Source organism: Protobothrops mucrosquamatus, unplaced genomic scaffold (genome assembly GCF_001527695.2).
Source record: "Protobothrops mucrosquamatus isolate PMUCROS unplaced genomic scaffold, P.Mucros_1.0 scaffold457, whole genome shotgun sequence".
Lineage (NCBI taxonomy): Eukaryota > Metazoa > Chordata > Lepidosauria > Squamata > Viperidae > Protobothrops > Protobothrops mucrosquamatus.
Window position 1 is genome coordinate 94,234 of NW_015386779.1, and position 16,881 is coordinate 111,114.

The following is a 16,881-nucleotide window of genomic DNA, read 5'->3' on the forward strand; positions in this document are numbered from 1 at the left end:
CCCACTGTGGCATGAATAGAAGCAGAGCTTTGGAGCATCTAAGACTTTTTCATGGTTTACAATATTTAAGCTTCAACATAAGAACATACTGAAGAGTTTATGTCAGCGTTATTGATATCATTATGCATTTTTAAAAAATCTGAAAAAGGAATAGCTTTTAGCTTGGATTGTTGCATAATTTATGTCTCTGTAAACCTCACTCCAAAATTGTCCAATATTAATTTTGAAAACTACAATACTCGGTTTCAAAATAGTCACAGTAATAATTACCTATACATACTTGAGCTTCAATTCACCCAAACTTTTGTTTCTTTTGTTAGTAGATACAGTTTATAAGACTTGTGTGGAAAAAGATACAGTATGAACTATGGCAAGTTACAAATCCCATCAATATGGCAACATTTGCTCCAAATGCCACAATCAAAACAGGGCCACCTACTAGCCATATGTGGGAGTCCCTGATTTTCATAACAACACCATCCATATTACACATCAAAGACCAAGTGAAAACTGTATCCATCTATGTGCCAGTAGATAGGCAGGACTACTGGAATAGCATTACACATCACACCTAAATGCTGACACTTATGAACAATGCATTTTTCTCTTTCAATCTAAAAATGCTCTACAACTTAGGGAAATTTGAACTAAAAGTACATTTATTGTAAATAGGCACGAAAAAAGGTTGAGGTAAACGAGTAATTGTTAGGAACCACCCACATCTGATATAAAGATATGGGTATATACTGGTCACCTGACTTGAAGAAAATACAGCCTCGAGGTATGCCACATATTTCTTTCAAGACAAATAAATTAAAATGATTTGGTCAAATGGTCCCACATTTCTTGCTATTTGGTAATTCCACGCTGAAAATAGTAACCAAGCAACATAGGTTGCTTACATTAGTTGAAGTAGAATCTAGTACCTGAAACCAAGGAGTCTGCTGGTCAAGGAACATGAAACAAAAAACATGTTTTTCAGACTAAGCTGCCCATTGTTCCCAGCCTCTTAATCACTATGAGAGAAGGCTGACACTTTGGAGCTGCAGCTGAGGGACCCAGTTGTATCATCCTCCCACCAGCTGAGTCAAGGAAACCACCCTGGCTCCTGAGACCGCTCAAACAGCTGTTCTAAACATCAGTGATGTAGTCACTGGAAGGAGCTACAGTGGCACAAGCCCTTTCTCCCCTTCCTTTCAAAGGCTGCTAAAAAGAAAGGCCACTGGGGGGGGGGGAATTGTTGATTCCCTCTCCACAGCAGCAGTTTAATTGGAGAGAAATCAAGTTGTTTCTTTCAACTGCTCTGCTTGCGTAGGGGCTCTGTCACCCTCAGTGATGAATCAGGCTGCTGAATCAGAGAAGCTGGCCCGTGTTGCTCATGGGAAGATAGGAAATCAAGTACAGCTGAGAGCTTCTGAGACCTGGCAACAAGATATACACAGCTGTTCGGGGCATTTCCTACAACTGGGGAGTCTTGCTTTGAGCCATCATTGAGATATCCGGCCTTTTTGACAAGCTCTGCAAGGCAGCTTTGGCGGTCAGAGGGTGGACCATGTTCAGCACTGCAAATCTCTCTGGCATATTTGTGTATGAATGAGTGACAGGTATCTGATGGCTGATTGTCTTAGGTAGGCTTCTATCCACAGTGGCTCTAAAGAGAAGAAATTCAACAAATTAGTAAGCTTATCGGACCAAATAAAGAGGAACAGATGCTCTTCTAGTCTGCTAAGTATCTCCAATGCTTTAACTGGGTTGTTACTGAAGTCTATTTCTAAGCTGTTATCTCCATTAAGTCATGGCAGAATATTGTCACATTGAATACTTTTCTGCCGCACTACTAAAAAATTGCTGGTTGGTGGTGGCAGAGAGGCGTGGTGGCAATAATTTTGTATCATAGATTATTTAAAATGTTATGGGGAGAGGAAAAAAGTGACACAGGTAGTTTGTTAGGGGAAAAAATAATTGTTATGGGGAAAAAACAACTGTTGAATATGAGGCATCACATTCAAATGTTTCTCCCGTGCTTAGGCATAGCTTAAATTATATTTTAACTACCCTAAAATCCCAGAAATTAAAATTTCAGTAGGCCCATCTTCTATAGTGAATGCATTTGCCAGAATATCTACAATGGGAGCATGTGAATAGGGACCAACTCCATCTACTCAAAGACAAGCAATGGCTATTGGAAGGTTGCACACTGGCCTCCCAGGAGCTAAATGGATAAGGATAGAAAAAAATGATCACTTTTCTGCTCTGTCTCTGTCTCACAGCTGCAGAAGGAAGAACAGATAACTTCTGTCTCTTTCATGGATGGGAGACTTAGAGATATCAGGTAGCAACCGCAATACTTCCAGCAAGAGAAAACCAACTTAGTTTGCAACTTAATATAAAAATATGTGTGTGTTAATGATTAAGGTTTTGGAATAAGGCTGAGATGTCCCAGCTCCAAGTCAAACCTCAGCTAAGGATTTCTATTTGGTGACTTCAGGCTGGTTATCTTTTAGCCAAACTTTATAAAGGGAGTTCTTGACTTGTGACCATAATTAAGGCTGTAATTTCAGTTGTAAATTGTGACTCTTACTAAGTGAGTCATGTAACCGCACCCAATTTTACAATCTTTTTTTGCAGTGGTCATAAATGAATGCTGCAGTTATATAGCAAACCCATTGTTTTTTTGCTAGAAATTGGGAGTAAATATCAGTTTTGTAAATTGTAGTCACATGACTGCAGGGCATTTCAAATGGCTGTAAATGCAGGCCAGTTGCAGAAATGGTGGTCATGTGATGGGGGGGGGGGACAGGCTAGAATTTTAAATGTAGGCTAGAAATAGACTTTTTCAGGGCCCATCGTAACTTTGAATGGTTGCTGTCATACGTTGGGGACTATCTGTAGGATGTAATGAATAACATTGCCCAAAATTAAAACTCTGTCAATACATTTTTGGCCACTGTGATAGCACTTGGCTAGTGGTTTAAGCAAGCTCAGGTATACCTAACCTGGCCCATATGTAACTATGAATCAGCTTTGGGGATAAGATCCAAACCTATTTGTTGGTCCAAATGCTGCTGGTCCTGAAAAGGGCCTCCTAATCTGTTTGCTGCCACAAACTGTTTGCCTCTGTGTGAAGACTGCTGTGTTAGATGATGCATCTGGTTTTCTGTGAAGATTCAGAGCAGCAGTCCTTTCAGGCATATGCTGCACTTCATCCCTGTTCACAACTAATGGAGGCTGTAGCTTTAACACAGCTTTCTTGGAATGAGGTATTTTCAGGTGTCTGGTTCTCACAAGTCCAGCTGTCACACCCATGGAGGCAGGTGAAGGACACTTTGGAGGAGAAGGTTGGAGAGAGCGCTTTACAATGCTCGGTAATGCGTTTGCAAGGCTGTGCGGGGAATCTGAAATGTAAGGGGAAAGCACACCATCAATTTAGCAGCAAAACATTTCACCCAAAAGGCTTTCAAAAGATTGCTGGGTTTCTGTAAGAGGAATTTACCAGGATGGAAAGAATGGCCTGAATTCCCAACTTTAGTAATTCCAAAGTTCTAAAGGAATGGTTAATTTTATACGCAGCTCTCAATTTCAGTGCAATATATGTCTTCTCTGAATATTTTAGATAGCTTAATAACAGGGAATATCTATAAATTTGCAGTTCTGTAAATAGCACTTTTTTTTTTAGAATCTGTTACCGAATATCTTCTTCTGCCACATTTTTGGTGGGTTTTAGTGGGTATTAAGCAGAACTTGAGAACCAATCTGATGTAGTGGTTAAGGCATCAGATCAGAAACTGGGAGACCATGACTTTTAGTCCCACTTTAAGCACAAAAGCCACCTGGGTAACTTTGGGCTAATCACTTTCTTTTGACCGTAAGGAGAAAGCAATGGGAAGTCACTTCTGGAAAACTGCAGGGACTTGTCCAGACAGTCTAAGAATCACACACAGTTGAAAGAAACACAGTAGCAGAACTTAAAAATCTTTTTCTTAGGCTAGAATTTGAGTAATAAATTTCTATGTAATTTCACTATGATTATAAGGAACGGCTGCTGGAATTGGGTATGTCTAGTTTAACGAAGAGAAGGACGAGGGGGGACATGATAGCAGTGTTCCAATATCTCAGGGGCTGCCACAAAGAAGAGGGTGTCAAGCTATTTTCCAAAGCGCCTGAAGGCAGGACAAGAAGCAACGGGTGGAAACTAATCAAGGAGAGAAGCAACCTAGAACTAAGGAGAAACTTCCTGACAGTTAGAGCAATTAACCAGTGGAACAACCTGCCTCCAGAAGCGGTGAATGCTCCAACACTGGAGGTTTTTAAGAAGAGACTGGACAGCCATTTGTCTGAAATGGTATAGGGTTTCCTGCCTGAGCAGGGGGTTGGACTAGATGACCTCCAAAGTCCCTTCCAACTTTATTATTATTATGATGATGATGTTGATGATGATGATGTTTGTTCAGATTCTCAATGTATCTCTCAGCAACTGTCTTAAACACTTTGTGCACCGTGCTAAGCCATTTAACAACTGCAGACCATGAACTACACTACTGTAGCTGAGTTTACACAGCAAAGAGTTCGCTCATCTCTGTGGCTTGCCTGTTAAATCTTTTTGGTAACATCTGAAAAGATGTTTGCATCCCAAAATGCTGATCAATACCTGTAGTGAGACAGGAGAACTGCAGAAGTTGCTGCTATTGTTTCTAACACACTATAAATTCCATACCTTTTCTTTTTTTCTCACTCCCTCACAGTGAGCTATGAATACCTTCTCCTTTTCCTCAGCATTTGCTTGCCTTAATGATACTGCACTCTACTCTTTAAATATTATATACAAATGGCACTCCAGTTTACCCTATTAGTTCTATAATACCTGATGACATCTGAGAAAGATGGGGACAACAAGAAGCTTCTGATGAGATCATTTGTGTGATGTCCTGAAAGGCTTCTTTGAAATCTTCATCAAAGCTGTCACTCAGGCTGCAGCCTTTTTCTTCCTCTTCCCCTTCTTCATCACTGTGTGTTATTTTCAGCAGCTGGGGAGATTTCGCCCTTTGGAGGGCTTGCAAGTGCCTGCCAGAGATTTACTTTTTAATTAGATGCCATCCTGCCCAAATTTTATAAAATACTGTACATTAAAATTATATATTAATAATTATTTATTTGCACATACCATATCCAACTTACAGTATGTGTCATATACCTTTAAACTGAAATAATACCAGAAGGAAAAAAATCCATGGTAATGCTTTCATAATGAACTTTGTCCCATGCTATGCTCTAAAACAATCACCCCAAATTAGATTTTACAACATTTACAGGAAAATAATCAAATTCAGTCTTTAGCAAATTTTTCTTGAGAAAAAATGCCACAAAAAAACTTCAGGACTTATTCCTGTTGTGTTGTTTCTGTCTTTCTTCTAATCTAACATCAGTACAGTCCCCTCACCCACCCCCCTTATTCTTCTCAAGAAAACTAGTCCTAAAATCCTAATTATGTTTTTTTCTTAATTTTGTAACCACTGATGTTGGCACAGTAATTCCTCATAGTGAGCATGACTGAGGGATGTAACATTAAACAAACCGTGATATGCAGATTTGTTATTGCCATGAATTTTCTCTCCCAAATAATTAAAACTGTTGACTGCATTCTACCACCAATACAGAAAAGACAATAGCTTAAAAGCGGAAAATCAGATACGATAGCAAAAGCATGAACTAAAGTAGGTGTCTTTATTTTTGAATAGACAACTATCTATGTAGACATTCTTAACAATTTTTATTTGATTTCTCCTCCTTTGTAAACTATAAACGCTGAATGAAAATAGGAGGAAATAATGAATGACAGCTCCTGAGCATGGCCACAAAATGGCTGACATTAAGGTGACCAATCGTCCTCCTTTAGGGAGGACAGCCCTCCTTTTGTAAGTTCTGTCCTCCCTCGAAAAGTGTCCTCCTACATGTCCTCCTTTTTGATATTTGAAGACTAATCTGCAGGGCTTTTTTTTTCTCATAGAACGCTCAGAACGGCGTTCCAGCACCTTTTTTTGATGTTTTTTTTTTCCAACTTTTGCATGAACTGTGCTACTCCCGCTATTGGCTTTCGAAAACCAATAGGAATTGCTGCTGAGCGCGCCAAAACAGCCAGCTGGCAAACTTTGCACATGCAAGTTGTCTGTATTATTATTGCAATGAATAAAATGTTTCTTTTATTTACGATATTTTTTTCTTCAATTTATTTGTGTCCTCCTTTTCATTGTAAAAAAGTTGGCCACCTTACTGACATGCTTATGACAATGAAAACAAGAGAAAGCGCAACTTATTTTTTTCTAAACTGATAACCTAGAATAGTTATTAAAGGACAGACTTTTCATGGCGTTTCATATATTAAACAAAACTGGAAAAACAGTAGAAACAATCCCCTATCAAAACATTCCTAACGTTTGTCTTTCCATAGGTTCATAGTGTGACACAATGCAACTGTTCATCATCAAGTGGAGATTACATTCACTTGCTGATTTATCTTGGGAAACTCTAAAAATTTCTGCTTAATAATGGACTAAATTTTTGGCTCTTACTGGTAATGATGTTCTTGCAAGGCTTTCAGCTCGGCAAAGATGTCTTTCTCATTTACACTGCCAGTTTCTTCAAAATCATAATTATGTTCTGCCAGATGACACGGTGGCTGGAACAGATTTGTTACTGTAGACTACAATATTAGAGAAATTATATAAAATATATCTGCATCCATTGAAAATAATTAATTTTGCCAAGGATTATTTTTTTTAAAAAAATTATCTCATAATCTCCCCATCACGGCCAATGTTTATTGTACCAAGACAGACCTGCTGTTGTGCCACAGTGACTGGAGGTAACAGGGGCAGCCTGACATACTATTGCAAAGCAAACATGCAAGATCATGGGCAATATTTCAACCCAGCTCCATTTGTTATTTGTCTCCTGGTGAAGGCTTAGGTGCGTTTTTCTCTCTATATCAGATGTGTTCCTTCCCTTGAAATGTCCCTAACAGCTTTCCCACTTTACTTTTCACAAGTATGAATCTCCATGGTGAGTGAGAAGGTTTGCCAGAAACACATTCACGCTCAAAAGAAAAAAGCTGATAATTTAATTAGCAAAACACCCTAAGAAGAAGCAGAAAACTTTATGAGGGCTTTTCAGCTCTAGAAGCAGACTGAGAAACATGTACTAAACCTTTTAAGTTTATTCTGAGCTCACTTAAATCTATACAGTTCTGTAGCTCCAACAGCTGTGGTGGGATTCAGCCAGTTCACACCAGTTCGGCAGAACCGGTAGCTAATTTTTTGTTGCACAGGCCCAGAATGGACTTCCGGAAGTTGCATCCGCATTAGAGAACCGGTTGTTCAGATATTTGAATCCCACCACTGTCCAACAGGCTTATTCTTCTTACATGACAACCCCCTTCTAACCTTCCCTCCCTTCAAGAATGTACTTATAAAGAAACTTACACCTAATTTCTGTCTTCGTGCATGAAGAGCTTTGATGGGGTTCCCACATATAACTCTGCTGACACCTGCCAAAAACAAAATTTAAAAAGTGTCCTAATTTATAATTTCACGTGCTTAAAAAACTCTTTTCGTTACAAAAACTTCATATACAAGCTTATATGCAATTATGTTTTCTCCGTATTTAGAAAGAGATATTCAGAAAAAATAAAGCAACTTTCTATTTTGGTCAGTTGTTACTCTAAACCAGGGGTAGTCAACCTTGGCTCTTTTATGACTAGTGGACTTCAACTCCCAGAATTCCTGAGCCAGTCATGCTGGCTCAGGAATTCTGGGAGTTGAAGTCCACGAGTCATAAAAGAGCCAAGGTTGGCTACCCCTGCTCTAAACCACAGAAAAAACACATTTGTGAGCTGAGGTGGGATTAGTAAGAATGGGCAAAATGGTCAAGAATATCTTCATTCAGCTTAAGATAGCATGATAGTCAAACTGACTTTGGAAAAAAAAGTGTCAGAAATTTCATTATCTGTGCTGCAAAAGGTTTGAGTACAGCCAACCACAATGCAGATATTACATGATTGAACAAAATCTCTAATGTTAACATAAAACTGAACCGCTCTTTTTAACACGTGTTCACTTCCCAATTTCAGTTCCAGAAAAATTTCTGCAAAAGCAAGCCTATCGAAACGTTCGTGTACATACATTTACCATAAGCGCATAAATGCACATATCATCCAAACATTTTTATAGGAGATAGAAAATTCCATTCTTGTTTGCTTCCACATGTTCTGTTAAGGAGAGGCTGGAGGATAGGAAATGGGCAAGAAAAGCACAAGGTGTTTCATTACCATGGGTCAGGTCACTTGAATCATCATCAGGCAATATGTCATCATAGATGGTGGATTCCAGGAGAGTGCTACAACCAGAAAGCAAATGAGCACTGGGAGATCTCTGGAGAGCCTGAGGTCTGGAACCTAGCAAAAAATGAGTTGCAGCAGGCCGTAGAGCAGAGCCCAGCCTTCTCGTTAGGAGTCCTAACTGAGAATCTAAACCGAAGAAGGGTAAGGGTCGGGAGAAGAATGATAACATGATACCGTAACATGAATATGCTATAAGTGTCCACTTCAAAGAAGCACAGAAAACAACGTAGTAGCAAAATATTTCTGTACTGTTGCCAAGAAAACTACATGGATTCATCCATAACTACACTAAACGTTAGGTTCAATGCAAAAGAAACTTTGTAAGTTAATATCAGGAACATTGTGCTGTTTATTAATCACAATTCTTTGTGCAAACGTATTAACTCGTGTCAGCGATTATTCAGGTCAGCATGCAATAGAGAGTGCAATCGTTCATAAAGAACATTGCAATATAAGGATTTTAAAAACAAAAGAACATTGCAATATAAGGATTTTAAAAACAAAAGAACATTGCAATATAAGGATTTTAAAAACAAAAGAACATTGCAATATAAGGATTTTAAAAACAAAAGAACATTGCAATATAAGGATTTAAAAAACAAAAGAACATTGCAATATAAGGATTTTAAAAACAAAAAAACCATGCATACATATACATAGATGTAATACCTGAAATACTAAATAAGGAACTCATCCCTGAATTGCATTACCCTGCTTTCATCCTGTGTCCTCGAGCTGAGAAATCATGGCAGCCTAAATCACACTGTCGTCATCCCCCCCCCATTTCCCTTAATATGCAGGATGGGGACTGTGCTGTACTATCTGTATTGCTTCTCCACAGGGCACTATAAGGGCAATAACTTGCCATTTTCTCTGCCTGAAATTTGAATGTCACTTACTACAGAAAAAGCTGCCACCAATCACCTTCGGGGATACATGCTGGGATGGTGTTGTAAAATCTGGCCTTTACATCCATTCAGCTGTTTTCCTACTGATCTCCCAAAAGAACTATTAACTTATCAGTAGATGGCAGCAAAGAGTTCTCTCTTAACAGCAAGGTAGTGGTTGCCTCCATTTGTGCAGTATAGATGTAAGTGTTTTTGGAGCCAGAGTTCAAGGTGGGGTTTTTGTGTGTCTGTGAGAGAGGTGTTCAGCTTTCAGAATATTGTCATAATTTCTCCAAAACGACTGACCTCTCAACCAATTGATTAACTATTTGATGATAGCAAAGTCAAGAGCATTTTGTCTCCCTCGGCTTCAATCTAGTGGTAATTTTGATTTGTGCAGCCAAGATGCAGTTGCTGCTAAATACTGCTGGAAGAACCAGAGTTTGAGAAATCACTTTATTGATTCTGGTATCAAATTTAGATATACATATTCAGAAGGATAAAAGAGGGGAAAAATGTCTGCCTATGTTGAACTCTTATCTGTACCAGGTTTCCACTTTCTGGAGGACTGAACTTTTTAAAGGAAACATTTCACAAAGAGGAGGAGCCAGGACTTCCCTAAGAAGAGCAATTGCTGTACTGGCAAAAGAATGCAATTACATTTTCCATTTATTGCCTTAAGCAGGGTATAGGATAGTGAATTTCAGGTCTCCAAACACTCTAAAAATCCGGGGGTGATTAACCTGGCAATGGTGTCAGAAGCCAAAACAGCACAGCAGAACAGGTGCCAAAGCCACAGACTGGATGAAAGAGGGCAGTCCTTACACCTGTTGGGACAATGGTAGTCAAGCAGATAGCTCCCCCTACCCAGGTCCCCTTACACCATCTCTTCCATGCTCCATGGGTTGTTTCAGATTTTCCCAGGGAAAATGCTATTTTCATGCCGGAACATCTTGGACCAGCTTCAGCCTCCCTAAGCAGTAGGCAGATTGCCTACGGGATGGAAACTCCATTATGAGGACATATCTTCAACAAATTGTAAGGTATGGAATATCTTCATGCCATGATATGTAGGCTCTGTGGATAGCAGAAGGTGGATATACATGCTATTGAATGAGGCAAATGCATTTATTGCCATATCTGTATTGATTTTTTAAACCAAAATAAAGATAAGTTTCGTAGCCTCCCTAGAGTTACTCAAGCCAGAAGGGCAAAAAGAAAAAGCATGTATTTTAAGATCAGTGGGGCACAAAACAGCCTGCACAATACAAGCACGTGTGTTTCAAGGGCTTCGTTTCAAATAATAAAATCTTTCAAGTGGTACTCTGGGCGACGTGACTGGTTTTTTGTCTTGTATCTTGCCTTATTGTTTTAATTCCCTTCTTTACCTATACAGCAATTTCTATTGCCTCTGGCCGGATTGGGTAATATTTGGGGACGGAGTACTGGGAAACAGTAAAATAGAGCCGGAATATAAGCACAGCACAATGCTTACTAAAGGACTATTCCAATCAGCTCTGCTGTAGCTGAGATGTTCAGGAGTGCTGACAGAGCTCTGAAACTAGATGGCTGCTGGTGCTGCTGGCAAGTAAGCATTCGGAAGGGATGCCCTGCAAAGAGCATTGTCACGGGCCAAGGATCCTCCCTTAAAGGGTTGAAACAGTCAAGCAAACTCTAAAATGTTTAGTGGAGCTATTTCAAAGAGTCCCTTGCTCACCTGCCCCCTTATTCCCTTATGCATTCAGACAATACTTCCATTAAGTCTGCCATTAAAGCAGCTATGCACATAAACACAAATGGAGGCCGTTGGTGAAAGTCGTCAGAGCAGATGCCCAGACTCTTTTGGAACATGAGTCTGCTTAACGTTCCAACAAGTGTGCTTTGTGAAGCACTCGTCAAATGCTTTTCCTAGCCTCACTGGCTATCTCTGGCTGCTTGCAAATAAAACTCTATATTTGTTTGCTGAGGTTTTAATGTATATACTACAGGGTGAGTTTAAGAAACTGATTGCCTGTGTCTGTCTGGTTGCTTGGTTGTCTGCAGGGCGTTGGTTGTGTTTTGTTAATGGGCTGTTAGTACATTTATTTAAATAGTTGCATTGCTGGCCAAAATGCAGTTGCAGGTGGCATGGTGTCTTTGGACTTACTGTTTTAACATTAATCAATGCTATTCATGCAGTCATATAGCACTAGGACCTTTTCGCACTCTCCAGTAACCACAATCCACCAATAATACTTGGAAGCATTTAAAGAAACCCTATAGATGAAAATTGGAAATCAAATTATGCTTGGTGCCAATGAGGCTAGGAAGGTGGGAGACGCTAATTAACCGCTAACTGACAAATGCTGAGGACAGATTTGCTTTTTGTCTTATACATTATGCATCATCTAACATGGTAAGAATAAAAAGTTATTTGTTCTATTAGAGTTGCCTCTGATTTATACACTTATATGTTTGCCTGCAAATCAGGGTGGAGTCGGGGTGATGCAAGGGATTACAGGGCTAGTTGAAAGAAAATATCTTTGCCACTACATCCCCTACTACCAAATATTCCACAAATTGGTTGGCCAGTAGCATTATGTATGGATTGCTATCCCACCCACTTTTGTGGGGTTTTTTGGTGAAAACCAAAGCATCCCAGAACGTTTTGAATTCTGTCCCAATGGAATACTCAAGCTGATCCAGTTTTGCTTTGCCAGAATGAAGCTAATTCTAAACATTCTGTAAAGCTTTCCAGGTGGGGTTATTTTTCTTAGTTCAAAAGAAAAGAATTTGTCTCTATTACAGTTAGTCCTACTGAAGAGCTACAGAACTTATTATAAAAGAACATTTTCCTCAAAAAGAATAGCACAAAATCAGGATTCATTATAAGCAATTTAATTAAAGATTTACAACAGTCCTCATTAGAAGACTATTGATCTAAGCTATTCCATTACAGGTCAAAAGCCACCTCAAGATGGTCTTAAGCAAAAAGAAAGGATGGTGGCAACAGACCCACATCTTCTAAAACAAGCTTGAACTGAACAGTTAAGAAATGAAAAGCAGTTTGAGAAATACTGAAATCTTGGCCTGTCTGTTGCTCCCAATCTTCAGCCTCAAATTAGCAAAATGTATACAAATGCATTTGGGGATATTGAAGAAAAAAAATAGCATGTTGAAAAAGAATCCAGTATCTTCCCATCAGTTCCACGCCTCCACTTGAAAGGACAGTAGAGATTTCAATCCTGGTGAACAATTATTTGGTTAATGATTATATATTAGGACAGATTTTTATTCTCTGTGTTTGTTATTAGGCAGTTGCCAAGAATATTATGGTTATTTCCAAGCATTAATCCATATGAGGGACAGACAGTGAAATTAACTAATTATAACCCTTGAAATAATTTGCATTCTGTCCTAAATGCAACTGGGAAAATATAAAATAGTTTATCCAGTGAGATGCCCAAGAAAATGAAGAGTGGGTTATTAGACTTAATCAGCCTACGAAGAAGCCAATTTAAGATGCTAAGATCCAAGGAGTAGCTGAATTTAAAAGATATGCTATCCATCAATCAGCCTCTGGCTTATTTGCAGGAAAATCAAACATAAGCAGCCAAGATGGCAGAACCAGTGGGAAATCATCAGGAGATTTGAAAGGAAGAAGAATCTCATACTGAAGAATCTTCAATCTCAAAAGAGCAGATTGAAATCAGATTTGTGAATGTGTGAGATCTCACTACAGTACACCAGTTCAGTTCCTGAGGAGACTGGTGGCTATGACAGCTCTCAAACAAAAGAGGCATATGGGGCATATGCTCATACAAGTCATTTTCATTTAGTGACTGCCTCGCTTTAGTGACCATTCACAGTTATGACAGCGATGAAAAAATAACTTTGTGAGCAATCCTTGCATCTATGACCCTCACAGGTCTATAAAGCAAAGGAAAGCTGAAGTAAGATCATAAGCATAGTCATGGTTTCACTTAGTGACCACTCCACTTAATGATCTAACTGTGGTCCCAAATCTGGTCACTAAACGAGGACTAACTTTACTAATCATTCTATGAAAAAACAGATCTGCTCCACTCCAGTCCTACAGGAACATTCCTACTATGAATTTGGGGGGAAATAGTTTGTAGAAATTATAGAAATGTCAATGATTTCTTTTTCTCTTTAAAGGCTCCTAGAACAATTTTGTAGGTGGAAGAGTATTATATATATTCACAGATAAAACAAGAAATTTGGTGGCAAAATTAAAAAAAACCAGACTTGGCTTATCCACGTATAGGCTTATCCACCAGTATGTATAGTAAGACTTTTTTAAAAGTTCCCATATACAGAATCCTTATGGATAAGCCCCTCAGACAGACCAACCCTTCAATTTTTAATCAAAATACTATGAAAAATCAGGGTCAGCCTATTTGCACTGGCACATTTTTCATGATATTTTGCTTAAAAATTGAAATGTTGGCTTATATGCAGATGGACTTATATGTGAGTATATATGGTATATTTGAATGTTTACCTGTGTTTTATTTCACATATAATTAGAAAGTATTATTTTTAATTGTCTATGGTCATCCTTACTTCTGTGTCCAATAATATGCCACACAGGACTCAATTTATGCAAATTTACTGCATTTATAGCACATCTTTTCTCTGAGAGCTCAAAGTAGCTTATATGCACATATCTCCTAACACAATATATACATTTATTTTATAAGATGTGATAGGCTGAGAAACAAAAACCTGCTGAAAAGTGCCCTATGGCAACATAAACCTAGTCTGGTCCAAGTCCAATACTACTTTAGCATTTTTTCCTGAAAAAATATAAAATTAATGGGATTTTCCCCTCCTGTGATTCTTATAAAATAACAGAATGGCCTGGAGGTATCCATATTCCAGGATATCCATAGAGTCTACATGTTGGTGTTTTGTTTTTTGTTTTTGCATGGTTTATATTTTAGTACTTAAAAGCACAGTTTTATTGCTACCCAAAGTTTAGCTTTACCCAAGATCATTTCTTTACACAATCAAATGATACTTAATCTTATTGTATGCTACGCAGAGTCACTTTGTGTGAGGGGGAGGGCTAATAAATGTGACAAATAAATACATATATCCTATTCTTGCTAATTACAGTCAGTTTTTTTATGTATGCACAGATATTCTTTCCTCTTATTGGTCATCAAACAAAGTCTTACAAAATAATTTAGCAGACCTGAACCTGAAGCCTCCTCAATTAAATTTCCTTCTTTGATTGATTCCTTGACAATAAACCAGTCCTTATTCATTTTGCATGGAAAAGGAATAGCAGTTTGATTTGCTGGTATTTCATCCAAAAATTTTAAATGAGGGATGATTTTTTTCACTTCAACTCTGTAATTGTAATCTGGGTCCTAGAAAAAAGTCCCAGAGAAAAGAATGCCTTCAGTTATTTTGATCACATTTATAGGGAACAATCCGAGAAACAAGTAAAATTGGAAAATAAATATAAATGTAACAATAGCTAAACTTCTTATAAGATTAGGACTTTTTGTAATCATAATAAAACCCAAGCACTATTTAGTTTCAGATACACTAAACATGCATCCCATGTAAATATATTAAATTTCAACTCACTTATTTAATCATCAGTATTTAGATAACCATTAAACAAATTGATTTTGGGATCTACTGTCAACTTTTTAATATCTACTTTTCTTCTCTCCCAGAATTTTCTACTGCCTCTTTTTTACCATCTCCATCACATAATATATTACTGTTAAATTTGTTTTATGTTCCAATTAGCACATTTAGATAAGATAGTGTCTGCTACCAGAGGTTTATGTCATTTATCATTCAGACTGGTCTGGGTTTCTGCCTCCCAATTGTCTGGTAATGATCACAAAAAAAACCTGTATCTTTTAAAAAGCCAAATTAGCTGCTACAGGGGCCTGATTAATGTCGAGACTCTGCAGATCACCTTTACTCACAACCACAGTTTACTGACAAACAAATAAAATAGCCATGCAATTGCCCCTTCAGTGACTATTATCATTATCCAGTATTATCCAGTGTTAGATAAAACAAATCTAATGACCTGTAGTGGATTGTCTGAACAAAAACTATACTAATTACTGTAATACTAAACCCATTCCAAGGATGACCATGAATCCAAAGATGATTAAGCCTTAATTAAAGGAAATTGCAGTCATCTTTTTTGTCTGTCCTTCCTTTTGCTAGCCCTCACAATCCCTGTCCCTGATCTAAAAAAAGTACACCAATCCTTGTTCTAAAGCAGGGGTCTCCAAACCTGGCCGCTTTAAGACTTGTGGACTTCAACTCCCAGAATTCCTCAGCCAGCCATGCTGGCTGAGGAATTCTGGGAATTGAAGTCCACAAGTCTTAAAGCGGCCAAGTTTGAAGGCCCCTGATCTAAAGTGTGGCAGCTTCTTTTTATAATTTCCCCTCTGTAACATTTTCTTATATCAAAAGTCAGCGATAAAGGGCAACCTACATGTTTTTTCTTTAATTGCTCATACTGAATAAATGCCAATCAGCATTATTTATTTTTTCTTCTTTAATCTTGTTCATAATTTTTTTCAATCTAAATAGCTACTTACCACCTTAAAAAGCTAAAAAGACAGTGTAAAATATTTTAAATAAACATGCAAATATATCTTTCTTTCTCTCAGTTTTTGGTAGTTTCTGGTCCCTACAGCTGTTACCGGTATTCAGCTTTCAAGCAAAAGCCAGAAGTGGAAAGATGATCATTATTCATTCATCAAGATACTTCTTGCTTTCTAACTGTACAAAAATGTGAAATGTGTGCAGGTGACAATGGGGAAAGAGTAACAGATCTCTTGAAGGGGCTGAAGCTATAGAAACAAACTCTCTTTGTGATAATCACATCTAGCTACTTGAGCAAAGTATACTGTATTTCTGTTTCAGGTAGAAGGACATAAAACAAATATTTCAAATTAAAAGAGAGATCTTGATTAAAACACTGGAATATAAATAGATGACAGGCTCCCTTTCTTTGGAAGTGTCCAAATAGAAGCTGGGTAGACACCTATCATAAAAGTGATGGAGCAGATTTCCTCAATTAGCAAGTTACTTTGACTAGACCTTTGAAGTTCCTTCAGTTTCACAATTCCTACAAAAGCCTTCTGTAATCAAATATTTTCAGATGGTTTCAACTAAAACTTTTTCTGATTTCAAGCCAGTGGTCAGAAAGGCTTCAATGAGTCATGCACTGAGTAGAGGTTAGATTAGATGACATCTAAGGTACCTTTTAACTCTATGATCTTATGTGGAAATTGTAATTCCAAACACTTGGAAAATGCCAGGTCAGGAAAATGTTTTCTAAGATAAGAAAAACAGTACTAACAATAAAAATGGATAAAAGCCCAACTCAAAATCCAGTAAATAATTACAATTACTAATCTTTCTAAAATGCAAAACTCATAAACTAAATACTAAATTGGCTGAAAAGAGCCACATATTTGTTATATATAAGAAAGATAGAAAATGAACCGAGACTGTTTATTTTATAGTGAATAAAAATATATGAATGTGGGGAAGGAGTAGCTTTATTTAACAATAACAAAAAGGAGAGAGAGAGAGAGAGAGAGAGAAGAA

The 16,881-nt window shown here is 37.9% G+C and overlaps 1 protein-coding gene across 1 annotated transcript in view; it reads right to left on the bottom strand.

The window, feature by feature from the left end:
* Window positions 1–836: 836 nt before the first annotated feature.
* LRRC56 (leucine rich repeat containing 56) overlaps window positions 837–16,881 on the bottom strand; it is a 33,994-nt gene continuing 17,949 nt past the window's right edge. Inside the window, 7 exon segments of the mRNA XM_029284241.1 lie at window positions 837–1,649; window positions 3,044–3,395; window positions 4,862–5,061; window positions 6,567–6,697; window positions 7,476–7,540; window positions 8,321–8,518; window positions 14,486–14,657. Coding sequence (XP_029140074.1) covers window positions 1,295–1,649; window positions 3,044–3,395; window positions 4,862–5,061; window positions 6,567–6,697; window positions 7,476–7,540; window positions 8,321–8,518; window positions 14,486–14,657 — 1,473 coding nt within the window. The 3' untranslated portion in view covers window positions 837–1,294.